At 37.7% G+C, this 14,344-nt stretch overlaps 2 protein-coding genes across 3 annotated transcripts in view; both read left to right on the top strand.

Annotated features, from left to right (window-relative positions):
* LOC107591167 (nuclear pore complex protein Nup107-like) overlaps window positions 1-702 on the top strand; it is an 8,755-nt gene extending 8,053 nt beyond the window's left edge. Inside the window, exon 8 of the mRNA XM_016280227.1 lies at window positions 696-702. Within this exon, the coding sequence (XP_016135713.1) occupies window positions 696-702 (7 nt within the window). The remainder of the gene's footprint in view (window positions 1-695) is intronic.
* Window positions 703-796: 94 nt separating this feature from the next.
* LOC107590859 (nuclear pore complex protein Nup107-like) lies at window positions 797-11,880 on the top strand. Of its 2 annotated transcripts, none has more exons than XM_016279796.1 (26): window positions 797-885; window positions 1,399-1,478; window positions 1,902-1,994; window positions 3,206-3,315; window positions 3,431-3,560; window positions 3,652-3,755; window positions 3,986-4,113; window positions 4,386-4,434; window positions 5,862-5,933; window positions 6,047-6,135; window positions 6,230-6,422; window positions 6,742-6,832; window positions 7,375-7,454; window positions 8,256-8,315; window positions 8,383-8,528; window positions 8,622-8,670; window positions 8,763-8,832; window positions 8,923-9,038; window positions 9,171-9,360; window positions 9,472-9,584; window positions 9,674-9,776; window positions 10,502-10,662; window positions 10,760-10,885; window positions 10,966-11,079; window positions 11,216-11,383; window positions 11,563-11,880. In XM_016279796.1, exons 1-26 carry the CDS (start codon window positions 878-880, stop codon window positions 11,668-11,670), a joined length of 2,751 nt encoding a protein of 916 aa, XP_016135282.1. In that variant the 5' UTR covers window positions 797-877; the 3' UTR covers window positions 11,671-11,880. The 2 variants fall into 2 exon arrangements, with proteins under 2 accessions (XP_016135282.1, XP_016135273.1); XM_016279787.1 differs by having other exon boundaries at window positions 1,399-1,484; window positions 11,563-11,879.
* Window positions 11,881-14,344: the final 2,464 nt, after the last annotated feature.

The following is a 14,344-nucleotide window of genomic DNA, read 5'->3' as shown; positions in this document are numbered from 1 at the left end:
AGTTTTACCATCAGTTCAAGCCTGAAATGGGAACAGAGTCGCGTGACAGACACAGTGATGAAGCTGGTATGTGTTTGCAGTACACAAGTCACGGTTAAGACAGCTGACTCCACTGTGACCCTGCCTCTCTCTCTCTCTCTCTCTCTCTAACACTTAAGCTAATAACAAAACAGTAGATGATTCAGAAGAGCCAGATTTTCGTAGCAAAGTCAGAATTACCTCCTCTCCTAGGTTCACGAAACGGTCGTTCATAAAATGCATTGCTGTTCTGTTGTAAGTAATCTTAAAGATTCCTAAATGCATCTACTTTCGGAAGGCCAAATAAAGTGCTTTTGCTTTCGCCTAGAAACACACAGCGTCTCCCTGACATGCTGCTTCAACACTAACTGCGGTTACTGAAACCACGCCTTCTTTCTTTGCGTGCACATTTGGGCGGCATTATGCTAATATTTCCACATAGTGAGGTAGATATGTGGGGGCGTGTTAGAACGAGCCGTTTTAGGGGGGCGTGGCAGAGTCTTAACTTTGATAAAGAATATCTCTTTGGTTTTGAGACTTTAGTCTTTGCAACTTCAGGGATCTTATCTATGCACAATCAGCTTGTAACACTCCAAAGAGAAAGGAAAACTTGAAATCGCATCATATGACCCCTTTAAAAAAAAGGCACATTGCGATGCATGTGATTCCTTCTATAGCCAGTAGGTGGCAGTACCTGACAGACGGCGGTAATTTTGTACTCACTCGTTCATCCGCGCCAGAAGGAGGCAGTGTGAAGTAATGATAGGCGCAGCTCAGAAGAAGAACGAGCCTCAGCAGTGAAGGCGCAAAATCCCGTGTGCTAGCATCATTGGCTAGCAGTTGTGATCTTTCGGACAACATGGACTGGTAAATATTACGTGTTATTGTTGTATGAATGCTACCTGATTATTTTGGCTACTTTATTTGATTCGTGACTTGCTCTAATTTACGTTATCGTCAGAACGTCTGCACATGGCAGTTGACACTCAATATAATAACACACGAAAGAAAAGAAAATATAGCTTTTTATTCATTATTAATTGCTAAACAATATGTAACTTTAGTGTTATTTTACGTAAACACAGCATTGAAGGAACTTTTATGTTGTTTAAAAAGACTAATAACGTTATTCTTTAGCTGCGTTTTGACAGTTCATAGCTAGTTAATAGCTGTATTTGTTATATGAATATATTTTACAGGCCACTTTGAGTTCGTTTAGGATTTTCTGTGTGAGTGTGAGTCTTTGTGAATGTTCAGTTGTTAGTCTGAAGACTGGAGAATCTGTGTTCAAATGTATTTGTGAGCATGTGGCATAAATGTGGATAATAGCCTAATGACATAGTCTTGAAAATGTAGTTGTGGTGTCTGTGTTTTGTGCAGGAATCAGACCTGGTTGAGTCCATTGGTTCGGGACACTGAGGTGACCCGTGCGGCCCGCAGAAAGAGTTCACACAAAAAAGGTGCATGTATCCTTACCAAAATCACAAGCCGCAGTCAAGTCATTACATTTATTTCTCTTGCACGTTACAATGCAGATAGTTTCAAAACAGCTTCACAGTGATAAACAGAAAAATAGCATTGTTAGTTAATGGTACAGAATACATCCATTTTGAAAGAACTTCCATTTTAGCTATAAAACGGCTCAACACAATAATGACATTATTTAGCTCAATGCTTATTCAGTTCAGTAAGTGTTAACATTGCAAAGGTTAGCAATTATAAAACGAAAAGCAGCTCTACAGAAGACAATAGTGTTGATATCCAGCTCAGTTGAGGTCAGGTTTTTGTTCTCATCTTGCAGTGTAACTAAGTACAATATATCTGTGCTGAAACTATGTTATAAACATGTAGGAGTTTTTTTTTTTCCTTTACTGTGTGTTCAGTCCCACTGGCACAGGATGAGACTCCTGGCACCAGCACTACCCCTGCTAGACCACTACTGCGCCAAACACCTGGATCTCTCCTCAAACAAGCTTGTGAGGAAACAGCTTTTGCTCTCTGTCTGTATAGATATGTGTAGATGCTGCATGCAAAAACACTCTGATTCAGAAATGACCGACCAACTCTTTCAATAAAGAATTTAAGTAACATAATCATTGTTGATATGAATCTTGCATTGAATGAACTGGCTGAATCCTTTAGTACTGTTTTGCGTTTTTGAAGAGTGGTCTGTATTGATGTGCAGTTTTCTTTTAGAGTCAAACTCAAATGTATTCAGACACCTTCAACATTTCTTATATTATCACAGTTTATTCGCTATAGTTTAGAAAATGGTAATAAAATAGGACAAGAACTCAAGAGTTAAACTGTGTCAGAACAAATTCATCTTGATAATGTCAGATTACTTTGATAGAAAGGTATGTAATGAGTTAGGTTGAATAGCTGTCAGCTGTTAAATTGTAGTACACAACAATTAGATAATACCAATTTAGGTCCACCAATTACTAAGCAATGCTTAGTATGTGGTGTAAAAAGGGTCACATTAGCAATTAAAGAAAAACACTTAAGCAAATCATGGTCAAGTCAAAGTGTCTGAATAAGTTTTGGTCCCAAATTTTCATCAGTTTTACTGGTAACCTACTGTATGAAGAATTTTTTTGGGTATAATACGTCACAGTTTATTTCGCTATCCTCACTTACATAAATGAACTATAGTGTCCTGCACCCACTAGTAAAAACAAAATTATATCTAGTGTCTGAATAATTTTTGGTTTGACTGTAAATTAGGGCTGCACGATTATGACAAAAATCATAATTGTCGATTATTCCCTTGCAATTGTAATTGCGATTATTAATTACGATTATCACAGTTTACATTGAATGATGTTTATACCATTGTTTGATGCAACTGCACGCCGTATTTTTATATGAAAATAAACAAGCTGAAAACACTCTAACTGAAAAACCTTTAGTGCTTTTCTATAGTATTAAGCCTCAAATGTCAAATATACATCGGATTGGTTTCTTTAAATTATAAAACATGCATGGTTTAAAAATATATGCATGGTATTATAATGTTATACTAAAACAATGGAAAAACCCTTAAGATAACATGTAGAAAGAAAAAAACATATCTTAAGCACGCAGAATAACATAAGTGGACTTTGAATGATTACGTGGCATCCATAATTGTAATCACGATTAGAAATTAGATTAATTGTGCAGCCCTACTGTAAATTATGTACAGTCACCCCAAGAAGTGCCCTCAGGAACCCAGATGTGTCGGCTATCCTCAGGACAGGAAGCAGAACTCCTCGTTTCGTTAACACACCCCGTACTAAAGGCAGTCTGAGCATGGTGAGTGACCAGAATTCATATGAACATCTTTTATTCATCCTGGCTCTGTATATTTAGCTTGTATGATGTAAGTGGTAACCGTTTTGCCTGGGGTTTTTATTTGTTGACACTTCAGAACTTGGATGACAGTGATTGGACGAACAGTCTTTACCCGTCTCCTCTGTCTGGACTGGTGGACACCAGCTTCACTGAGGATGTCAGCATGAGCGCTCTCATGCTAAAGGAAGATGATCCCGGAGAGGCTGGTAAATAATCATAATGATCATCATCACCACAAATGAAGTGACTGGTTTACATGATTTACAGCTCTCTCTCTCTCCCTTTTTCTTCTCTCAGCTTCTCTCGGTTTGTTTCCTGATTTTCTGCAGTCATATTTACGTCATGCATCCACAGATGTGTTTGATCTTTTAGAGGAGTATGAGGCTCTCTGTCAAGATAAGGTACATGCCTAGTAGTTCATAGACGAGACTGGGAATTTCAGAATCATGTGATTTAAATGAGTTTCATTAAGTAGAAATGAGTAATTATTTACAATATAAATGTAATATATAATATAAGTTATCTATCTTTTTTTAAATAGAAAAACTAAATGTTTTGAATGGTAGCTAAATGAAAATGTTGTCATGGCAAACTGAAAAAAAAACTCGTAATGTGCTGACCTGTATTGTAGGTTAGTATGTTGCAGAAAATGGTTCTTCGATCGGCCCCTGGTCAGCAGAAATCCTCCAAGACAGTCAGCATTACCTGGTTGCTGCAGCAAGAGATGGTGACCTGGAGACTCATCACTTCGCTGTACAGGTACAACACTCTCATACACTGCTGTTCAAAGGTTTGGCGTAAAATGAAGAAATTAATTATTTTATTCTGCAAGGATGCATTAAATTGATCAAAAGTGACAATAAAGGCATTTATAATGTTTCTAAAGATTTCTAATTCAAGTAAGTGTTGTTTTAAATCTCTATTCATCATTGAATCCTGAAAAAGATTGTATCACAGTTTACTCTAAAATATTAAGCAGCACAACTGCTATTTTTCTTGCTTACATATTGTTATAATTCTCTCAAATACAGAGACAGAATCCATACAGTTTTAGAGGAAGACATCATGATGGATATAACTGTAAGTGCGTTTGTGTTACACTGTACTGGTCTACATAGATGGAAAACATGAATGTCATTGCATTATATTACAAAATCTCAAACATTATGATAGCACAAGTAGGGGTGTGCGATATATATCGTCTGCGATAATATCGTAATTGTTGTTATAACGATTTGCGATTTGACATTATCAAGTATTTTGTAAAAAACATTCAAAACACCCCTACAGAGCGCACGCATTACGTGAAGTCTGGACTAGTGCGAGTGCGCATTTAGATTCCGTTCTTTCAATACATGATTCAGTCATTTAGAATGATCACAAATCAAGACATGGGGGCAGAAAATGTATTTATTTATACCACTTCATATAGTTAATCAATTTCACATGAAGAGTGCCGTTTTTCTCCAAAATTACCATGCTTATGAGTGGAATATAGTTTTTTTTTACAACAGTTCCGTAAACAAGAAGTTGATTAAGAGACTTACCTTTTTTGATACCATATTTCCTGTTTTTGCGCGATTTTGAAAAAATAAATAAATAAAAATCCAAACACAGCCACAGCACTGTTTTGTGTCTCTGAGCAACATGACGGTGTTTTGTTCCTGAATGAATCAACCATTTAAATGATTCGGTTCAATCGCAATGACTCACTTATTAAGAGTGACTTGCTGCCACCTACTGGCCGGTTTAGTTTGACATTTTAAAGTATCTTTTTATTTAAATAATTTCAAAAATAAATATTCAACGGTTTATGTTTAATATATCAAAACATTATTCGTGCATTTGTAATTGCAGATTAAATGCATTCATGTCCTGCACTAAACATTGTGTAAATACATCTAAATGGCTCTTCAGATGCAGCTTCTGTTTCCTCTGCATTGCAAAGATGAATTTTGTTGAAACTGATTTCATTTGCTTAGAAACACCCCAAATGTCTTATTATTCGAATTGACTGATTAAATGCATGAATTTGATTCAAAAGATAATGCATGCTTTATAAAGGTAAAATGCCCATCAATTTAAACTTATTGGAAAAGATTCATTTCTATCAGTGTGAACTGACTACAACACAGAATATGAAGAATATCGAAAACTTTAGGAGCACAATAACACACATAGCAAAATATCGTCTAATTATCGTTATCGATAAAATCTCGAGATATTATGTTTTTTCAGTATCGCACACTCCTAAGCACAAGCACATTGTTCAAGCAAAAGATTTTGCAAAATTTAGCCTGTTTTTAAATAAAACAGTAGATATACTGTCCAAAATGAACAACCAGTGCTCAAAAACTTTTAGAATGTCACAAAGTTACATTGTGTCATTGCCACTTGGTGAGATATTTTGTGTTCATTGCAGTGACATTCATACATTAATGGTGACTTAAGCGTGTATATTTTTTGGAGCCACTGCGTATCAACTTGTGGTTGTATTTTCTCTGGAGATGCCCACTGAGAGTGAGAAGGCAGTAATGGAGCAGTTCTTCCAGAAGGGCAATATGGTGCGACAGAGCCAGGTACACATGCATGCATTTACACCCATCCTGCTTGTTTCTGCATGGAAAAAACACTTTGCTCAGTATGTTGTGTGTGTGTGTGTGTGTGTGTGTGTGTGTGTGTGTTCATTTAGCTGGTGGTGGATTGGTTGGAGAGTATCGCCAAAGATGAGATAGGAGACTTCTCTGATAACATTGAATACTACGCCAAATCTGTGTACTGGTAAGGGATATCACTGCTTATTTATATTATTGAACATCTCAAAACTCAGATTTGAATGCAGGTTGATCTTTTATGGTGGATTGTTTATGTGTAGGGAGAACACACTCCACACCCTGAAGCTGAGGAGGAATCAACCCAGTGGTGGTTTTAGCAGGCCACTGGTCACAGAACTGGATCCCGATGCTCCCATCAGACAGAAGAGACCACTGGCAGACCTGGACAGAGAGGACGACACTCGCCTGCTCAAAAACCTCTTTAACCTCATACGAGCTGGCATGACTGATGAGGTGTGTTTTCTGATAGGGATTGTTATGGGTGTTTTATAGTCGACTATTGTAACACTACAAAACAAGTAATTGATTACATGTAATGTTTGTTACCAAAACCAAAAAATTGTATATCACCGATAGCAATTTCAAAAGACAGTTTCAAAAATAAATTTGAAAATTATTTTTATGTTTGCTATGTAACTGCAGCTTTTGTGTTGACAAATCTGAGCACTTAGCTCTTTTTTTTTTTCTTCAGAAACAGAGAACTGAATACTGAAAATGTCACTGGGTATCTTTGCTACTGTGTGTGTGTGTGTGTGTGTGTGTGTGTGTGTAGGCTCAGAGGCTGTGTAAGCGCTGTGGTCAGGCCTGGCGTGCTGCCACTCTGGAAGGCTGGAAACTGTATCATGACCCCAACATCAACGGAGGTCGACACAAGCACATACTAACTACATTAATATTACTTAAGTTAAATAGGATTTAAAGGGATAGTTCAACCAAAACTGAAAATTCTGTTATCATTTACTCACCCTCATTTTCCATGAGACTTTCATTCATATTTGATTAAGATATTTTTAATGAAACCAGATGCTTCAAAAAGTAAACACAATCCATATGATTTTTAAGGGGGTCTGAATACTTTCCGTACCCACTGTATATGTCCATCCATGTTATAACAGTAGTGTGATTCGTAATTCACATGGTTGAACACTTTGTCCAGGAATTTTAACATTTTGAAAATATATTACTATTATTTTTAAACTGTCATGTTAATTATTTAACTATAGTAAAAAAAATATATATTCTAGTTATCAATATTGAATTGGCAAAAAGTTGTTCTTTGTTAGTGCAGTCTCTTAATAGCCAGTCATCACATTCAACTGAAAGTCATGGGCATTCATTGATCAGTTGGAGCGACCCTGTTAATATGTGTGTGTGTGTGTGTGTGTGTGTGTGTGTGTGTGTTTAGGAGGTGGAGCGCTTCAGGCGGTGGAGGGTAATCCTCATCGAAGCGTGTGGAAGGTTTGCTGTTGGAGAATGGCAGAGGAGGTGAGGAAACTCTAGATCTGTGGGAAATTTGAGGAAAAAAACGAATAAATTTATATTTAGGGCAACACTGACAGTAATTTGAATTATAATTGTCTTTTTTTCCCCCTTATCTTTAAAGGGATAGTTCACCCAAAGATGAAAATTCTGTCATTAATTACTCACCCTCATGTTGTTCCAAACCTGTAATACCTTCTTTCATCTTCGGAACACAAATTAAAGATATTTTTGATGAATTCTGAGAGCTCTCTGACCCTCAATAGACAGCAATGTAATTAACACGATCAATGCACAGAAACGTAGCAAGGACATCGGTAAAATTATCCATGTGACGTCAGGGGTTCAACTGTAATTTTACGACGCTACGAGATTACTTTTTGTGCGCAAAGAAGAAGAAAAAATGGCTTTATTCAACAATTCGTCTCCTCCGCATCACCCTGGCACCTGATGCAGAGGAAACAAATTGTTGAATAAAGTCGTTGTTTTTCTTTTCTTTATTAACTCTTTTTGAGTGAGTAATTAATGACAGAATTTTCATTTTTGGGTGAACTATCCCTTTAAGTACTCTGACATGGGCTTTTTTAACTTAGCAAAAATGTGTTGTCTTTTAAAATACACTGTTTTTTTTGCATAGTATAGGTAGCTTTTTATATATACCTTGTACTGGGTAACATCAAGTCTCAAGAAATTAAAAATTAATAATTAAATTAGGTGAAATGTCTGTACTTAATACACAGCTTCTGTGAATGTTTTGGTCATTTTGTTTGTCATTCTGAAAGATTCTGCTTTGTTTTGCTGTTTCAGGAGCAGTTCAACAAATATGAAAGAGCCATCTATGCTGCACTCAGTGGAAACCTCAAACAGGTAAATAGTCATCTAACTGTTCCTCTTGTTTTTAGTCAATATTTGAATATGTCCTCATTTCCTGCAGCTGTTACCCGTGTGTGAGTCGTGGGAGGACACAGTGTGGGCGTATTTCCGGGTGATGGTGGACACTCTGGTAGAGCAGGAAATCTGTTCTTCTGGTCTGGGCAGTGAAGAGCTGGAGGAGCTGCCCAGAGAGTTCCTAGAGACCAAGTATGACTATAAACACCCTCTAATTTCCATCCTATATACAGTCTTTATGTCCTTTTCCAGTAACTGATTAATTCCATCATGTGGCTTTTTTAGTTGGACATTGGAGAAAGTCTTTGAAGAGCTTCAAGCAACAGAATCCAAAGTAAGAGTGAATGAATGAGGTTTCTTTTGTAAAAGACTAAATTGATTGAAATTGTTTATTTTCTGATCTTTTCACACGTGTTATGTTGACAGAGGGTTCTGGATGCAACTAAGGAGCATTACCATTTGATTCAGAAGCTTGTTATTCTTGGAGATCTTGATGGTACGCTTTGAGAACAGATTTTTGAAAAATCTCACTTTTTCTTTTTGAAAAGTTTTCTTTTTAAGTTCAATGTTTAACTTGTGTTGAAAGGTCTTCTGGAGGAGTTCAATGATTGGTTGGGAAGAAGTACAGCTTTGCCAGCTCATCTGTTGCGCTTCATGTCACATTTAGTGTTGTTTTATCGCAGTTTGGGCATGCAACTCAAGGTACGTACATTATATGCATATATTGTTTGTTTTTAGATTGTATTTCTCTTCATGTGTCTAGCTTATTGCTTGTACAGATAAATACATTCAAATGTTTGATGCAGACTCACCATTGTGATCTGTGTTTGTCAGGTGGAGGTGTGTGTAGATGTCCTGAAGGCCTACATCTCCCTGTTAGTAAAGGAAAAGCAGGTGGATCTCATTGCATTTTATGTCAGTCACCTTCCTGCTGACATGGCCGTGTCACAATACGCTCAGTTCCTGGAGGAAGTCACTGAGACTGAGCAGCGCAGACACTGTCTGGAGCTGGCAACACAAGCAGGTGAGGTCAAAGGGTCTTGTATCACAATGGAAAGGGTTTATTTTGCAATGTGTGCTTTAAATGTTTATTACATACTTATTATTACACATTGATATTTTTTGTGGTGTTTAGGTTTGGACGTAGGAGCAATCACAAAAACAGTAGTAGAGACCATCAGAGAGAGACACACAGATGAGTTTGCCCACCATGACCTGACCCCTGCGCTAGATACAGCAACTACTGTGGTACAAATGAACTGCTAAATGTGTTAATTTATAAATCTATATCCAATTAGCAATTGAATTAACACAAAACTCTTCATCTATTCACACAGGAGGATCAGCAGAAGATTGATGTCATTGACTGGCTGGTGTTTGATCCCGCCCAGCGAGCTGAAGCCCTTAAACAGAGCAATGCCATCATGAGGAAGTTCTTAGGTGAGACTTTTGCAGCTAAATTATTATATTAAGGTTAGTGCTATCAAACGATTAATCGCATCCAAAATTATGTATATATAAATACACACACATACATGTATATATTTAAGAAATTTCCAAAAATATATACATGTATGTGTGTGTTTTTATATATGCATAATAAATATACACAGTACATACACATATATTCTGTAAACAAAAACTTTTATTTTGGATGCGATTAATCGCGATTAACAATTTGACAGCACTAATTAAGATGTAACTGAGCTGCAATTGATAGTTTTATATTTTAATATTATAATTGATTTTCACTTATAAAAAAATGTTGGTTTAGATTTTTTTTTTTTTTGGTCAACATTTGGATGTAGTAATGCGCACAGGTGTAGCAGAAAACATTTGGTTCGTATTGGCATTTTCCTCTCTGTCACTTGTCGTAATGATTAGACATAAAATAATGTCTTCAGGATCGTTCATACATGTGAGAATCTAACAAATAGTTGTAACCTGGCTCAGAGGAAGGTAAGAATCATGTCTTTGAGGCAGCTTTTTTGGTGATTAAGGGATAATACAAGACTTAAATTTATAAATGGTTGAACGAAAGTTTATACCATTAAAAACAAGCTTTTAAGGTTAGTTTACTCCTAGGTCTTAGTTAGGTCAGTTAGCTTAGATTAGCGACATTAGATGTGAATCAATGAAATGCCAATGTTCCTCGTTTGCCGTAGCATCTAAGAAGCATGACGCTGCTAAGATGGTCTTCGCCAAAGTGCCGGAAGATTCCATGCGGGAAATCTACCGCCAGTGGGAGGAGCAGGGCATGGACACGCCCCTTCCTGCAGAGGAGGAGAATGCTATTCGTGAGCATCTGTGCATCCGTGCCTATCTGGTGAGGAGCTGCATCTTTGTGCAACACTGAATTGTCTGTCACTCTATTGAATGTAGTTACAGCGAGATGATCTTACTCTGTTTTGTTTCCCCCACAGGAAGCTCACGAAGCGTTTAATGAGTGGTTCAAGCACATGAACTGTCCTCCGGTGAAACCCACAGCACCTGCTCAAGCGAAGTTTACAGAGAAGGTGGCCCATGAGATGAAAGAAGCAGAGTACAAGGTCAGAACAGACCGTTCTCACAGGGCCGTGAACACTTCTAGCTTTTATCTTTAATGGCTTTTCTTTGTCACTTCCTCCAGATAGAGTATGAGAACTGGCAGGGCCGTCTGGGAGCGCTGACCGAGGATGTGAAGGAGAGGATCTATAATGTGCTGCTGTTTGTAGATGGAGGCTGGATGGTGGATGTCAGAGAGGTGAATAGGTTCTCTATTAATTTACAGGTTTGGCAAACACAAATTAATTGTAATAATCCTTTTTTTTTTAATTCGGCAAATGCATTTTGAGTGTAGGATGTTCTGGATTCATGGTGTGTGTGTGTGTTTTTGGCAGGACACTGAGGAAGACTCTGAGCGCTCTCATCAGATGACTCTGCTGCGGCGTTTGTGTCTGCCCATGATGTCTTTCCTCCTGTTAACCGTACTGCAGCGCACTGAGCGCCACCAGGAGAGTCTGCGTCTGGCTGACATCATCACGTCTGACCAACACAGACTCTATGAGGTGTGATGTCAGAGCCCTTTAGAGAATCATTGTAAATATAGACATGAATATCGCATGTCAGTAAGACTGTATTGACTCAATTTGCGTGAGATCTCTTCTGATAACATAAGTGCTCATGTTAAATATGATGCTGTCTTGTTTTAACGTTCATTCATCTGACCTGTCTTACTTTTTTTCAGGTTTTCTCTAAAGACGAGCTGCAGAAGTTTCTCCAGAAGATGAGGGAATCCTCTCTACTCCTGCTGGATAAAGGGCTGGATCCGCTTGGGTATGAGATTCAGCCCTAGACACTGCTTGTTTCTCATGCTGGTTATGTCCTCAGAAAAAAATAAAAGCTTTGTAATTTTGTATTTGAATAAAGATGAATTGTTTTGAATTTGGTGAATTGTTCAAGTGGAGAGTCACACCGAGATGTCATCTTTCTTCTTCAAGAGTAATGCATTTCTTTCCATTTGTATCATTGATTTTTTTTTGTCCAGTCTATAGAATAGAATAGAATACCAGACAATTTCTTCCATTCTTTAATAATTGTATTTTGAATTTGTAATTTTATTTTATCATCAATGGTATCAAATGAAGTTGTGTATATCATCCACTTGTTGAGTTCACTGAGTTTTCCTCTTAAAATGTAACTATGCATAAACAAAAACGGTAGTACTTTAGGATAGGGACCAATTCTCACTATTAACTAGTAGCTTATTAGCATGCCTATTATTAACATATGTGTGCTGTTTATTAGTACTTATAAAGCACATTCTACATCCCTAAACCTACCCAATACCTAAACTTAACAACTATACTGTTAATAAGCAGTAGTAAAAGTAGTAGTTTATTGAGGCAAAAGTCATAGTTAATGGTTAATAACGAGAATTGGACCTTAAAATAAAATGTGACCATGAAAACAATACAATTTAAGAATCATATAAAGCTTATTTACACCATTCTTGTTAAGAAACAGTCCAGACTTTTTTCAGCACCAAACAATAAATGGGACAAGAACATGAAGTGTGATACAAAAGCTTGATACACCAACATTAGGCTTGTGAATGGGTCATATTTGTGACCCGTTCTGTAGGCTATAGGCTAGACTGGGATTGGTTTTCACACTTTTTACTCCAATCAATGTTTTTTTAGGGTGAGTGTATTTCTGAAAGTCGAAAAATACCATGGTAGTCTACTTTCTAGTGCTTTAAGTGCCTTTCCTGTTCGTTATTTTGCAACCAGTGTCACTCAAACTTTACAGACGCCTCAAGAAATTCTTCATCACTTGCAAATGATAGGATGCATTTTTAGTTTGATTCTTTATGTACATTGTATGTATTGCAGGTAAAAGCTTTGCAGCAATTCAGATATATTTAGTTCTCTGTGTTCTTATATAACGATTTCTTACGTAGACATATGTACATTACGTGTTTTCTAAATTGGGAATCGCTCCGAACCTGTCCGAATCATTCAGACAGAATCTCAAATCGATTCAAATCTGTTTGCTGACCTGTATTACCGATTCATTGAGAAGAACCGATTCAAAAGAATGATTCATTGAATCGCGAATGGGGCGTCGTTGGTTCCAATTATAACCAACTGGGCTGGCAGAAAATACTAGTCACACGACTTTACTGACTTCTTTATTGAACCTTTCCGACCATAGTGACAGAGAGTGAAGTAAATATAAAGGATGCCGACACCCATACTATTGGAAAGTCTTATCACAGTTGTTCAATGGAGGCGCGAGTTCATCCGTCAAATCTTAATTAAACGACACAGCTTCGTGAGAGGAAAGCGTTTGAGTCATGCGCAGAGTCACACCACTAAACTGATGAAAGCGGCTGAGGTGGAAGACCTAAAACCTGCAGATGGCACACAACTCACACAGTAACTCCGCATCTGTAAGTTACTGAAAAACCACACGCGAAAATTATTTGGGGTTTCACTGAACTTCACGCTGTCTGATAACAACCATATTTCGCACTCAAACACAAGTCTGTAATTGTGGCCACTGAAACTGGCTTGATATGAAAAACCTTATTTGAAACAATATTCGACAAAATTACGACAGTAAACCAATTACTTTATACAACATAAATCATTAAAAAAAGCATGGACATTTTTTGGGGCAAACACACACACACGTGTATGTATATACAGTATCTCACAAAAGTGAGTTATGTTGTCAAGGGACAATACTATAGAAATGAAAATTGGATATACTTTAGACTAGTCAATGTGCAGTTTGTATAGCAGTACAGATTTACTGTCCTCTAAAAATAACTCAACATACAGCCATTGTTGTCTAAGTAACTGACAACAAAAGTAAGTACACCCTAAGTGAATATGTCAAAACTGTGTCCAAAGTGTCAATATTTTGTGTGAGCACCATTGTTATCTAGCACTGCCTTAATCCTCCTGGGCATCGTATTCACCAGAGCTGCGCAGGTTGTTGCTGGGATCATCTTCCACTCCTCCATAATGACATAACGGAGCTGCTGGATGTTAGACACATGGCGCTTCTCCACCTTCCGCTTGAGGATGCCCCACAGGTGCTCAATAGGGTTCAGGTCTGGAGACATACTTGGCCACTCCATCACATTCACCTTCAGCTTTCTCAGCAAGGCAGTTGTCATCTTGGCGGTGTGTTTGGGGTCGTTATCATGTTGGAAAACTACAGTTCGGCCCAGTCTCCAAAGGGAGGGCATCATGTTCTGCTTCAGAATGTCACAGTACATGCTGGAATCCATGTTTCCCTCAATGAACCGCAGCTCCCCAGTACCAGCAGCACTCATGCAGCCCCAGACCATGATGCTACCAACACCATGCTTGACTGTAGGCAAGACACAATTTCCTTGGTACTCCTCACAAGGGCGTTGCCACACATGCTGGACACCATCTAAGCCAACAAGTTTATCTTAGTCTCATCAGACCACAGGACATGGTGCAAGTAATTCATGCTCTTGGACAGGTTGT

Source organism: Sinocyclocheilus grahami, unplaced genomic scaffold, assembly GCF_001515645.1.
Source record: "Sinocyclocheilus grahami isolate Dianchi unplaced genomic scaffold, SAMN03320097.WGS_v1.1 scaffold8.1, whole genome shotgun sequence".
Lineage (NCBI taxonomy): Eukaryota > Metazoa > Chordata > Actinopteri > Cypriniformes > Cyprinidae > Sinocyclocheilus > Sinocyclocheilus grahami.
Note: the sequence above shows the minus strand (reverse complement) of the source record. Positions and strands in the feature narration are given on the sequence as shown.

What these genes read in the sequence shown, in the direction of transcription:
- LOC107590859 (XM_016279787.1), top strand. An exon ending in ATATGGTGCGACAGAGCCAG is followed by an intron (nt 5,934 to 6,046) that starts GTACACATGCAT and finishes GTGTTCATTTAG; the next exon opens with CTGGTGGTGGATTGGTTGGA. An exon ending in GTTTGGGCATGCAACTCAAG is followed by an intron (nt 9,039 to 9,170) that starts GTACGTACATTA and finishes TGTGTTTGTCAG; the next exon opens with GTGGAGGTGTGTGTAGATGT.